The sequence below is a fragment of the Athene noctua genome, chromosome 24 (genome assembly GCF_965140245.1).
Source record: "Athene noctua chromosome 24, bAthNoc1.hap1.1, whole genome shotgun sequence".
Lineage (NCBI taxonomy): Eukaryota > Metazoa > Chordata > Aves > Strigiformes > Strigidae > Athene > Athene noctua.
In genome coordinates, this window is record NC_134060.1 from 501694 (window position 1) to 514941 (window position 13248).

A 13248-nucleotide genomic window follows, 5' to 3' on the forward strand; every position below is an offset into this window, starting at 1 on the left:
CGGGCCGCGTCCCCGCGCAGACGAGCTCCCGCAGCCGCTCCCGGGCGGACCCGCCGGGGCTCCTCAGGGCTTCGCGTCCCCCCCGGAGCTGCCCCCGGCCGGGCCCGGCGCCTGGCGGCTCAGAGCACCGGGCGGGGCGGGGGCCGGGCCCGGGCCGGAGCTGCCGCCAGCGCCCAGGGCGGCGCGGAGCGCGGCCATCTCCGCCACCAGCTGCTCGCAGGCGGCGATGCGGGCGCGCAGGTGCCGCTGCCGGGCCTCCAGCCGGCCCCGCAGGCTCCGCAGGTCGTCCTGCACCTGCGGCGGAGACAGCGGTCACGGCCGGCGGCGGCACCGCGGCCCCCCCCGCCTCCCGCGGCCCGGCCCGCCCGCACCCACCGTGGGCCGCCCCCGGGGCTCCGCCGCCGCCTCCATCCCGGCCCCGCGCGGGTACCGGCCGCCCCGCGTCGCCATGGGAACCGCCGCCCCGGAAGTGCGTCACCGCGCCGCCGCCGCCGGAAGTGACGCGCATGCTGAGCGCGCGGCGCGCGGCGCTGGCGGGGCTGGCGCGGGCCGGGGAGGGGGCGCCGGTGGGCCCGGGCCTGGGCCGCGCCTGCAGCGCCCGCCTGCTCCTGCCGCCGGGCGGCGCGGCCCAGCCACGGCCGCAAGGTGCGGGCGGGCTCGGCGGGGGGCCGGGGGGAGGCCGGGCCGGCGGGGCGGGAGCCCCGGGGTGGGGGGCGCGGGCCCCGCGGCGGTGCCGGGGCGGTCGGGGCTGACCCGCGGGTGTCGCGCAGGCTGGAGGGAGGCGGTGGCGGCGGCCGTCGGCGCTCTGCAGGCGGGCGGGCTGGTGGCGGTGCCGACGGACACGGTGTACGGCGTGGCCTGCCTGGCCCAGGACTCCGACGCCGTGCGGAGCATCTACAGCCTGAAGGGGCGGAACGGGGGGAAGCCGCTGGCCATCTGCCTCGGGGACGTCGACCGCCTCTACAGGTAGGCGCTGCCGGTCCGCGGAGCCCCCCGGGCTCCCGAGCCCTTGTCCGGTACCAACAGCCGGTACCAGCAGAGACTCGGGGGCCCGGGGGCGGCTGCTGGGCGTTGCCGGGCTGCGGAGCGTGGGGCCGAGGCGCGGGAGCTGCCGCGGTGCGGGGGGAGCTGCCCGTGACCGCCTCTGGCCGCGCAGGTACTGCCGCGTGAACGTGCCCGACGAGCTGCTGCGGGACCTGCTTCCCGGACCCGTGACCCTGGTCCTAAAGCGTTCAGAAGAACTAAATAAAGACCTGAACCCTTTCACATCGGTAGGTCTTTGCTACAGGGCGCTGGTTTTGGGGGGCAGTGTGTTATTTTTGTGTTTCTGCTGTAGCAGCTTTGATCCTCAGGCCTGCGTTTAGCACTCTGAGCAGCGACGGGCCGTTTCCCGAAGCCGGTCCCCGTGCTGTCGTGCTCCCTCCGACCTCACTGAGCGCAGCACAGCCAGCGCTAGGGCCCAGCTCCAGGGGGGCACGTCTGGTACGGCTGCGAGCTCAGCAGGTGTTGATGGATTCTCCAGAGTATCAGCTTTGGGTCAGGAGGGTTTGGGCAATGCAAGGTTAGAAGCGGTTGCTGCGTGTGACACCCTGCTCTCTCCTTCCCTGCAGCTGGTTGGTGTTCGCATTCCAAACCACCCGTTTGTCAGGGAGGTGGCACGAGCGTGCTCTGGGCCTCTGGCTTTAACAAGTGCAAACATCAGCTCTCGGGCCAGCACGCTGACGGTCTCGGTAAGGCTGGTTTTGCCACTGAGTGGCATTCTTGTGGTGTTTGTCAGGGCCCAAGGCTCTCACAGTTGGAGCCAGCGCTAGCAATAAAAGAAGGATTTCTCTGTCGCTGCTATTTTTCTTAAACAATGATCTGTAGTTAAAGCGGGCCGCAGAGATGTGGGGTGGGGCAGCTGCCTTGCTGTGATCTTCACTGTAAAAAGTGGGGAGGGCAGAGCTGGAAAGTAACGAGTGAAGGCTTATACGCATCTTTTGGAGCGGGTGCCAGATCTGACGGGCAGAGACGGCTGCAGGAGGGGCGGCTCTGGGCTGAGCCTGTCTGTGCTGCTCCGCGCAGCCCTGGCTGCAGCTCGCAGCGATGGCTTTTGGCAAAGCTTGTGACCCTGGCGAGGGCGTAGCTGGGCACGGCACCAGGCAGAGCCTGTCCTCAGCCCAGATGTCTCCATAAGCTCCGTAATAACCAGTGGTGCAGCTGAGAAATCTTCAGCCAGAGAATCCTTGTGGCTTTCCCAAGTGTCTGGGACAAAAACTGTTCTCAGAAATCAAACTGAGACGTGTCCGTGGCAGAAAGTGAGCTGTCCTGACAGAGGAGGGGGAGAGCCCACCTCCCTCGTGTCACCTCCAGTGTCTGTTACAACACGATCGTCAGCACCGTCAGCCACATCTCTCTTTTTTTTCAGGAATTCCAAGACCTGTGGCCTCAGTTGTCCTTAATCATCGATGGAGGCCCCGTAGGAGATGTCCAGAGCCCAGAGTGTCGGTTGGGGTCAACTGTGGTTGATTTATCTGTGCCGGGGAAGTTCTCCATCATTCGTCCTGGCTGGTGAGTGCTCTTCTCCCAGCGTAACCGGAGCTTTCCCTTTCGATGAAGTGAAGCTTCCTTTGCTTCTTTTCCCATAGCAGTTGAACCTCCGCGTTAATGTTGCCTGGCTTAATTAACAACACGCTCAGAAATCCTGAAAGACCATTCCATGTTTCCTGCCCAGGAGACGCCTTTCTGGAAGGTTCTATGTGAAACACTCTAGTTTCTGTCAAAATCCAGTACTGCACCTAGCTGATGGCTCTTTCCCGGAAAGTGCAGTTTAATCCTTAAAAACCTTTTTACTGACGGTTCTGTTTCACCCCGCAGTGCACTGGCATCGACAGTTGAAATCCTGAGGCAGAAGTATGGTTTGATCCCAGAGTCATCGTGAGGGCTTGGACTCGGGAGGCTGCAGAGCTGGGCGCCGTGTGCCTGCGCCTTCAGGAGACGGGCGGCCGTGGCCTTGTTTAATAAGGTCTGCTGGTTACGTCAGGGTTAATAAACAAGATGAAAAGGTAAAAAAAGGGAGCAACTGTTGATGGACATCTGTTAGTATCACGTCTGCTGTAGTCTGAGAAACCAACCCAAATGTGAATGCTGACCTCGCTGTGCTGTTGGAACATTCCCAGATCCTCCTCTGTTTTGTTAACATGATTAGGCCTTTGAAACACAGTAATCTGAACGTTGGACTGTTCTGGGGATGGGATGGTGAAGATGGTGTCTGATCTACCCTTCCCTTAAGGCTTATTCCACGTCTTTGTTTATTTTGTCTGCACCGAAAGAAAAGCAAAGATGGAAAAGAGTTTTTCTGAGCTTTCACGATGTTAGAGCTGTGGTGCTCTCTGGCGGGTTTCCTCTGTTCTAAATGTAATCAAAACCTACTACTGAGATGAAACTGTAAGTACTTTTGAAAATTAACAGTATTCAGACGGTCCCGCTCCAGCCAAGAGCTGCTCAGAGTGACCTGGCTGCCTCCCAACACAGAACAGAACGAGCTCTCGGTGCGCTGCTCTTGTGGTCTGTCTCTTGATGTTGTTCTGGGAACGGTGCTGAGCTGAGGCAAATTGGGAATAGGTGGAAGTTTCTGCTGGTGTTTATTCTGCGTTGAAAAGTAAAGTTTATGGAGCTGCTATTATTTTAAAAACTGGTAAGCAACTTGTATGATTTTTTGTTGTAAATGCTTATTTTTAGACGTTGTTGTCCATCACTTTTGGCAAACTTGGGTGCTTAGCAAGAGTGTGCGGAGTTGTCATAAATAAAACCTCGTTTCACATCCAGAGCTGCTGCCTCTCATTTTATTGATGCGGACAAGTATAAATTAATTTTGTGGATAACTTAGAAGGGCCCAAGCATGGCTAAAATCACAGAGAAGGGGGAAGCTGTGGAGAGCTGAACCTTTCAAAGCACGGATTAATGGTGGTTTTAGTTGCATTTTTATTGCAAGTATTTTTTTCTCCTTGGTTCTAAAAGGAATAAAGCAACTTCAGATCTAAATTTTCAAAACGTGGAACATTAAACAATCGGCCAGAGCTTTTAGTGTAGATCATTGCCTTTGCCTGGTTTCCAGCACGTCACAGGAGTAGCAGTAAATAGTCCCTAGTGTTCCAGCTGTAATTATTTTTTGTTATTTGGCTCCAGCGTCAAGGCCCAGCGCAGAACTTGGTGTAGCAGAGGTTGGGTAAAGCAAAGGGTGTGTAGCTGCGTGGCTCAGTTTCACCTGCCGTGGACGGTTTGGAGGAATCTTGACTCGCTGCAGCGGGCGGGCAGAGAAACGCTCTGGCAGCTGCGGGCGGAGCGAGGGGTGTGCGATGGCCCCGGGCCGCGGGGCAGAGCCCTGCGCCCAGCGCCCGGACCCAGAGCCAGAGCCCAGCCCGCAGAGTCGGACCTGGGAACGCCCGCGGCCCGAAAAACACGTCTCTGCCCCCTGCCAGCGCCCCCGTGGATTCCAGGGGAGCCCCCAAGGGCTCAACTGCAGAATGTTGGGCCCGACAGCTGCCTGCAGCTCCCTGCTCCCGTGAGGCCGCAGCTGGGGCTTGTGCAGGCCTTGGGCTACCTGCGGCCTGGCAGACCCCTCCCCGCCTGTCCCCCGTCATGGTGTGTCCTGGGGCGCGGGCGGCGCTGGGGGTTGCTCCCCCCGTGGGGACAATCCCGGCCCGCAGCTGGGACCGGCCGCGGCCCCGCGGGGTGTCGGGGGCTGCCCCCCGCGCTGGGTCCCGCCTGCAGCCCCTGAAGCGAGCGGCGGGCGAAGGGCTGACCCGCGCTCGGCCACCGCCCGGCGCGGCTCCGCAGCTGCTAGAGGAAATATCATTTTAATTGGGCGAATCTGTTAGGCACAAATGTTACAGGCGATAAAACTCTGCTAAATGGAAACCCGGTAATGAGATGAACCTGTCGAGGGAACAAATTGCCTGCAGGTCTGAGACAGGCTTCCGCGGCGCCCGGGCAGCGCTGGGGCTTCGTTCTCGCGCTTGGCTGCAGCTCCTGCTGCCCCGTGGCGCCGCGGCCTTCTGGCAGCATTTCCTCCTACAGCCACCCGTGCGGAGCCGGGAGGCGTACAGGCAAGCGCTAGCGAGCCGTGGAGAGAGCTACAAGTTTGCCTTTTGGAGCTTTCTGTGGTTTTTTTGGCTGGGTTAGATGTGGGCTGGGTGCCGGGTTGGCAGCCGGTTCTGGGGGTGCAGCAGCAGAGTGGGGCCTTGGGACAGGCCCGGATCCGGCGGGTGTGCCCCAGCCGGACCCTCTGCGCTCGGTTCCCTTGGTTTGGCCTCGGATCCCTGTAACCGGTGCTGCCCGAGTTTCCCGGACGTACTCGGCAGCCCCCTCGTGTTGCTGGTGCCCAGCCCTGCCCGCGGGCGGCCGCTGCCCCTCTCCCCGCGGGCACCAGCGTCCTGCCCAAGCCGCTCTTCCAGGTCCTAGTCCCGGCTCTGCTGTGCGCGTCGCCCTCTGTGGCTGCCAGAGCGGCAGGGAGCATCCCCCGCTGCTGAGCAGCTTTTTGTGAAAAAGGGAACCTCATCTTTGTCCTCGGTGCCATCTGGAGCCGAACTCTGCAGTGCCCTCCCTGCCCATCTGAGCAAGCGCTGCACCCCCGGGAGTGGAGAGCAGCGCCCAGCTCTGCGCCCGTCTCTGGGGGTGTGTGCTCAGAACTCGGATGCAGCTGTGCCTTCCGCAGGGGTGCGGCGGGTCAGAAACGAGCAGACGTACTTCAGTGGCGCAGAAAGCGTAAGGCAAGCAAAAGCCTCTCCTGCTTCCCCTGTTTATTTTTCAAATCTCTTCGAGAACAGTGACGGTGTTGGAGGCCCAATCCCTGCCTGGGGGTGACGCTGCTGTGTTGATCCCTCAGCTCACACCTGCTTGGCCCCTCCAGGGATGTGGTGACCCTCCTTCACCCCTTTGCCTCTCACTCGCTGGAGGTGAGGATGCTTTTTAATCTAATTTTGCGGTGCCAGTCGTGGGTGCAGTGAGTGTTGTGCTGAGCCAGCTAGCTCGGGAACCAGCAGGGCTGCGTTCAGAGTCTTTCTCAGAGTCATTTCATTGGCTTACACGAAGGACACTGCGGTCTGCGACCTCCCAGCTGGCAGACCCTGTGCCTGAGCACACCAGAGCCACCAAGAACCAGCTGCAGGGAGGGGGCAGTGGGGCTAAATACCACTGCTGCTCGGTGGACAGTGTTAAATTGCTCTGTTCAGCCCATCATCCCACAAGTAGCTGCTGTCATTTTCTTTCAAATAGCTGCCTCCAGGCTACTTGGGGAGGTCAGGCTGCAGAGGGTGTGTGCTCCGGGGAGGTGGGAAGAGCTCTCTCTGTCTGCATCTGGTGACAAGGACACTGGACAGAGATCTGCAGACCAGTGAATTTGCTGTCACTGTTCTCCCTCCGTGAGTTCAATACCTCTAGAAACTGTCGATGACATTTAATTTATGAACTGGCAAGTGAGGGAGCTGAGGGCAAGGCAGAACCGTCTAAATAAAAGTCATTTGGAAGCAGTGAGCAGTGGTGTACGAGTCTCTGCAGGTCTAACAGCCACATCCAACGGGGCAGAATGGGGCGGCTCGGTCTGGGTCTCCACGCTGCCCGTGTGCCGTCTCCAGCGGGGTCACAAGGATCAGTTTTTGCTGGAGCCCCACCCCTGTGCCCGCCCAACTCGATTGCCCTGTAGTGCAGAAAGCCCAGAAACACGGGTTCCCAAAAATTACTGTTCCAGGACAGTCCTCACGGCCGCACTGCTGGGGTGACGCTTGTCCTGAACGACTCCAGGCGTCCCCGGCGCCTCCGCCCGCACGGTTTGTTCTCCCTGGGCTGAGCTGGGCCTCCAGCCTTGGCGTCCAGCATGGCCGAGCGGGAGCCTGGTGGGGTGTGAGGGGCTCAGGGGCATTAATAAGCGACCGCTGTGCCCGTGGGCTCGGCATGGTGCTGCTCTCCTGCCCGGGCCGGGTCCTGGCAGCGCCCGCACCGGGGTGGTTTTTCCCGGTGTCTGAGTGCCGTGGAGTGGTTCTGTATCTTTATTGCTCCTGAGCAGCTGTCTCAGTCGCTGCTAATGGACTGTAATACACACAGAGCTGACCCCATAATGATGTCTTCACAGAAATTGCCTATCCGTGGAGCTTCTGCTGTAAAAACCCAGAGGCACCCGGCTGGGTGAGTTACAGGCACCTGCAGAGCGCCTGCGCGAGGCTTCTCCAGGCCTTTGCTCTCACCTCCTCTCTCCAGCTCAGGTACCCTGCAGGACAGAGGGGCCGAGGGAAAGCGGAGGCATCGTCCGCCTGAGCAGGACCCTCGCCCCTCCGCGACGGTCCCCGCCGGTGCCCTGGGCAGAGGGTGTGGTGGAGGGGACCGAGCGGGGTGCGGGGGGTCCCTCGGCCCTGCGCGGGCGCCCCGTGCTCCGCAGCCCCCGGTTCGCTGCGCGGAGCCGGACCCGCTGCCCCCACGCCGGCCGTCTGCGCGCGGGGGCTGGTCGGGGGCTCCCTGCAGCGTCTCCGGAGCGAGCGGTTTCCCTTCCCATTCTGCTCCCTCGGTGTTTGCGTGGTGAGCTTCCCCCTCAGCTCATCAGCTATTCATCGGCCTTTGCCGGGCTCCTCCAGCGCTCATTCATCACTCTCCCGCCTGCCATCCACTTTCCAAACGTTTCCTATTTTTCGGGGGATGTATTTCCCTGCTCAGAGGAGCTGACCCTGCGCCGTCCGTAACGGGGTGCAGCTCTGCTCCGGGGCTCTGCGGGGCCGGGGCCAGCACAGGACCTGCCGGGTCTCTGCTGCAGCGGGGCGGTGGCTCCCTCGGGGCCTTGGCAGCGCGGAGGCGATGCCCTCCTGCCCAGGAAGGCTCTTTCCCCATGGCTGGGCAGGGGCCGTGGTCTTCGAGGTGACGCGAAGCCCTGGGGCAGAGCAGCCTTGCTGGGGAGGGGCTGGCTCTGTCTGCGCGGGGGTGCCCGGGCCCCGTCTCTCGGCGCGGCCGTTGCACCCAGCAACGGGGGGAAACGTGTCGGTGTCTCAGCCGGAGCCTCTGCTGCTGCCTCATTCCACGCTGCTGGTGTTCGGTGTCCCTGCAAGTGACAGCTTTATTTGTGCCACCAGCATGGAGGGATGAGCCACACGTCAGGCCGGGGTGAAACGGCTCGTGCCCTCGTTCCCTCGCAGGGACTGCAGGCACCATAAATTTCTTCTTTCCTCTGGTTCGGGGTGCCCGCAGGCCGCCGTAGCTGTCAGGGTGATGTACTCGGCACCAGCCGCAGTGACCAGCCTTTGTGGCAGCTCTGTCAGCACTTCTGGAATGCGCCAGCGCGGAGCACACCCAGGCTCTGTGGCTGATTCAGGTGGTTTTGGTGCTTTTGAAAATGGGGACCCTGCCGCTGCGCCGAGTCGTGCAAAGACTCGGTGCCAGGAGTGGGGCGGGCAGGGGCGGGCGGCCGCGGGGCCGACGGCCGTGGTGAGTGTCTGGGATCTGTGAAAATCCACCCATCGCCGGGCCCGGCAAACAGCTGCTGCTGGAGGGGGCAGAGATGCCTTTTTAGATCTTGTAGGTGGAACTATAAACACTTCCATAAGCCAATCCACAGGAGCAGTACGGATCAGGGTGACTCTTGTGTTTGCAGCCCTTGTTGAAATCACATCGCATGAGCACTCAGAGCAGGAAATACACGGTTTGCATTTTAATTAGTGCTTGCCCTCCAAATAAAAACGCATCTTTAGAACCTCATTAGCAGAGTCAGTTCAGACTCAGGGAGCGATGATTCAAATGAGCAACAGCAGACCAGGCAGGCTGAGTCTGTGCGGGTATCAGAGGTGAAGCTGCCGAGCGTCTGACCCTTTTGTCCCTGCTGAGGCCTCGGGGGTTGTTTGGAAGCCTTGGCCGAGTGGCCGGGTCTGTCTGATGTTGGGCATCCCGCTTCTCACTGTGATCTTATCTACTGATGTTTGCCGAGTGCTTCCCCGTGTCCACAGTGTCGTTCTCGCGTCTGCAGTTGGTGGTTAAAAGCCTGTGGCTTTTCATACCCTTTTCACTTTGTGCAGCTGTTACTTGGCAGCGCTGGTCGTGCTGAGAACTTTTCACAGCTGGTAGAGCCAGAGCACCCTTTGTTGTGGACTTTTGGTCATTGTTTGGAGTACTCTAGCAAACAGGACGTAAATTGGGGCTGCCCAGGGGTGACTCCGGTTACAGGAACATGCCTCAGAGAATGTATTTAATTGCTTTAATATTTTTTAGAGAATTTTGGCCATCTCTGTGATCGACACCAGATTTACTCCTCATCCTTCCTCGAGCCCTGCAGGTCCGAGTGAACACATTCGGCTTCACAGCGCAGACGCGCTCCGCCAGGAGCAGAGACGACGCCGGCCCCGTCCTTGGTGGGGCTGCCAGGAAATCTGTGGCAAAACTTCCCCGTGCGGGTGCAGGGTGCGGTGCTGTCCCTGGGGAGGGTCACCGGTGCCCCCTCTGTGCCCCTCGTCCCACCCGTGTCCTTGAAGGCGAAGCAGCCGAGTGCTGCGCTGGTGGGTGGGCAGGGAGGTGCCTGCAGGCGGGAGCATCCCCTCGGCGCAGAGCGAGGCGGGAACCGCCGGAGCACCGGTGCTGCTGCGAGCAGCCTCCCCCGGCCGCCGGGCACCTGCCGGCCCCGGCCACGCAGGAATTTCCCTCCAACACCCCAAACCGAGATCTGCAATGCTGCTTCTCAGTGCCCTCGCTCCACTTCGCCATAAGAGAGCAAAGAAAACCAGGCTTGGGCTAATTAAGCTGGAAACATAACGTTGCAATTTGTAGCTGATTAAATCTTTCAAACAATATTTATGTTAATCTCCTTCTGATTTATTTTCTTATAATGCCTTGACTCGGAGATAGTCCAGCGCATGGGGAAACGCTTCCAGATGGAGCCCAGTCCGCCTTGCCAGATGCTTGAAGCTCCGAGTGAGGATTTTTCACTCGCTGTGGTTACAGCCAGGAGGGATGATCCTGTCCGTCTAGGCCGTTTCTGTACGTAGAGGGGGATGCTGAGCTGCAGCTCTTGTTTTTGCTGCAGGAATGAGTCCGCCTGTTACAGGAGAGGGCTGTGAAACAACGCGTGGGAAGGGGCATCCGTGAGACAGCCAGGGCTCGGCCGGGGCTGTTCTGCCTCTTGCACACCCCTCGCGCCTCTGAGCCGGGGCTTCGCTCTCTCAAGAGGAGGCTGCTCTAAACCGCTCCTCTATCTCCAGAGATTATAGGGGCCTGTCACAAAAACCCGCTTCCCTTTTACACACTGCGCATGCACATCCACTTACACTGTCCTCCAGCCCTTCTTCCAGCTCCAGAGCTGGCAGGGTGCCTGGCAAATTTCCACAGGGTGCTGATTTAAGGAATTAGTCTGTAGAAGCAAAGACAGTAGAGACAGAAGGGACCTTGAGGCCATCTGGAGAGTCCTCTTCCCCAGACAGCATCCCCTCTCCCGAGTCACTTCAGACACATTTGTCAGATTTGCTCTCAGCTCCCTTCTCTGAGTAGATTCCACCTGGCTGCTGCTCATCTTCTTCCTGTTTTCCAGTTCTTTAAAAAAAAATAATATTTGGACTGGAATTTTTCAGGGGCTTAAAGGTAATGCTGTCTCTGTACGCCCATCTCTTCTCTTTTTTTCTCCCTTTTTTAAAAAGGCTGTAATCTGCCCTTTCTGGTCCTGTCACCGTGGGGATGGCGGCAGGTGGGTCCCCGGGGAGGGGGCTCGGGGGTGCCAGGGGGTGTCACCGCTGCCGGAGCCGCAGTGCTGGAGCGACGAGCAGCCCCTGCTTGCAGGAGGACAGCTCCAGAGGTCAAGGGGTCTTCACCGTGGAATTGTTAAATTAACTATTCATTTAATTATATTTTGATTAAATTAGGTCCTCTCTTTTTTTTTTTTTTTCTTTTTTCAATTTAACCAGCAAATGATTCTCTGCATAATTAATGCTGGCTGATTCTGCTGATTCCCTGACTGCTGCTGAGGGACGGAGGTTTCGGCTGCAGCCTGACCCACGTGCTGGTCCCCAGGACCGGTGCTGCCTGTGCCGTGCCGGGAGCTGGGCCCCCCCAGCACGCCCGGCCCTGGGGGTCTCCAGGACGTGCAAAGCCAGTCAGCCCCTTCCTTGCAATGAATTTAATTTTTGTTCACGAGCCCGCTCTCCCCTGGGTCTGCATTAGCTCTGCTCTCCGAGCGGTGGGCCGTCTGCAGCTCTCTCAAGTGCAATTACTTCATTACTCCGTGACGCAAACTGTCATTAGCCACAGCCTTTTCTGGTGAGATTTCTGGGGAAATGGGAACTCCTGGGCCTTCAGGAACTCGCTGCCTGTCGTGAGCCACCCCTGTGGGACGTGGCCACCCGCGTGTTGCGGGTCTTGTGGCTCGTGTCCCCCAGGCCCGTGGTGGCCATCGGGGCCGGCCCCGCCACGGGCTGCTCTTTTATGGGGTGGCGACCGCTGGGGCCGGCGGGGCCATGGTGAGGCCGCAGTGTCTGCAGGCAGGACTGAAAATCAAACGCAGCAGCGGTCCCCGGCCCGCAGAGAGGGACCGAGGTGGGGAGAGCCCGCAGCCCCGCAGGGACCGGCCCTCTCCCCGCCCCACCTGGGAACTGGGCAGCTCTCGGAGCCCCTCGGGGGAGGCAAACTGTGTCTAGGAGACTGTGCTGGCCATCAGCCATGCGTGGGGCAGCGGCCCTGTGCGGGAGCGGCAGTGCCAGGGCTGCCGGCTGCGGCCCCGGGTGCTGGAGCTCCCGCGTGGGCTCTGCGAGAGAACCAAAAGTTGGGCACAAGTTGGCTCTGCTGCTGCCTGGGGACAACCCCCAAAGCATCTCCTGCTTCTGGGGGACGCGCGGGAGCTTGTGGAGCTGTCGCTACCGTGGGCTGAGCTGATGAGCTGTCTCCTGGTGAGAAACAAATTTAGTTAACCTCAAATTAGTCAGGAGAATGGGAGACTCTTCTTTGAAACAATGTCATTCAAACCGTTGCACCTGAAATTATCCCCACTAGAAATGCATCTGGAGATAGTAATTAATTCACTGTGCTCCCATATTAATTCTGCAGCCGCTCTGCTCCAGCATGACTTTGACGAGCCACGTCCAGCGGCGGTTCTGGGCAGGGAGCCCTGGGACGGGCAGCCTGGTCCCCCTCGGCTGCTGCATAGCTGACCATCAAAAGATAATTTTCAGGTTTTTCTCCTCGGTGTATAGTTGCATCCTTTAAATACCCTTCAGACTCTGACAAGCTTCCTGAGGCGTGGAGAGAGCACTTTCCTGCCTCCAGGTGTCTGACGGCAGAAGAAGTGGTCAGTCTGCAGGGATTTGGGGTTTTATTCATGAAAAGGCATCTTTTAGAAGCTGCAGTGTGGTGTGAGCTGGGCAATTGGTTTAATTATTCTGAGCGTGTCTGGCTGAAATCCCGTGCCTGTCACCAGACGTCCCTTCCCCTCTCTGCCCGTGGTGGGGGGCACGGCCCATCGCTGCCCTTGCTGGGGAGGGAGGTGGTGGAGCGGGGATGGAGCGGGACGGGGGCTGCGGGCGCCTGCCCGGCCCCGGGGGCTGCGGGGGGAGCGCCTGGGGCTCGGCAGCGCTGCCTGAGGAGGGCTGCGATCCTCGGTCAAACTAAACCCAGCGTCCAGCGCGTCGCTGAGAGGCGGCGCGGCCAGCGCGGTGCTGCCAGTGTCGGGAGCAGGTTGGTCCCCTCCTGCAGCACCGGGCGGCTCGGCAGAGATGAGCCTTCGGTGCAGAGACCACGTGTGGCTCCACTTGTGCCTTCCGTGGTTAACGCTGCTGCGAATAACCTCTTAGAAATGATTCCAATTAGACCAGCACATCTCTTTGTAATCTGGATCCCTGTTGTGCTGTCAGACTCAATTCAAATTTAATTTGCAGAAGGTGTATATCAGGCAGCTTTTTTACTTAGCACAAAACTGAGAGGAAGATAACATTGATGGAAAAAATAATACAAGTTCATATTCTTCTTACCTTAAGGAAGGAAGAGATGGCAGAAAACTTAGCCAAATTTACATTTTAATGGGAAATGTTACGACTGCCTGCTCCCAGAAACGCAAATTGCTTTCTGGATGGGACCCTGACTTTATACCAAAGTGCAGGGAATTAAATCTAGCAGCCTCTGATGAGACCAAGGGGGTGTCTAGAGGCGCAGCCGGGCGAGGGGCCGGGCTGGGCCCTGCTGGTGCCGTCGGGGCGCCCGTCCCCGTCGCGCCGGGGCAGGAGGGCCTGGAGGGACGGGGGACGCGGCCCCTGGCTGTGGGGA

At 59.7% G+C, this 13248-nt stretch overlaps 1 protein-coding gene across 1 annotated transcript; it reads left to right on the forward strand.

Moving 5' to 3' along the window:
- Positions 1-506: 506 nt before the first annotated feature.
- Positions 507-3808, forward strand: YRDC (yrdC N6-threonylcarbamoyltransferase domain containing). Its single transcript, XM_074926059.1, has 6 exons — positions 507-645; positions 771-966; positions 1157-1271; positions 1611-1730; positions 2408-2550; positions 2857-3808. Exons 1-6 carry the CDS (start codon positions 507-509, stop codon positions 2918-2920), a joined length of 777 nt encoding a protein of 258 aa, XP_074782160.1. The 3' UTR covers positions 2921-3808.
- The last annotated feature ends 9440 nt before the right edge of the window (positions 3809-13248 follow it).

Excerpts from the sequence above, each read along its gene's own strand:
- YRDC (XM_074926059.1), top strand. The coding sequence starts at position 507 with ATGCTGAGCGCGCGGCGCGCGGCGCTGGCGGGGCTGGCGCGGGCCGGG. Across the intron at positions 967-1,156 it reads GACGTCGACCGCCTCTACAG|GTACTGCCGCGTGAACGTGC; the intron begins GTAGGCGCTGCC and ends CTGGCCGCGCAG. Across the intron at positions 1,731-2,407 it reads CCAGCACGCTGACGGTCTCG|GAATTCCAAGACCTGTGGCC; the intron begins GTAAGGCTGGTT and ends CTTTTTTTTCAG.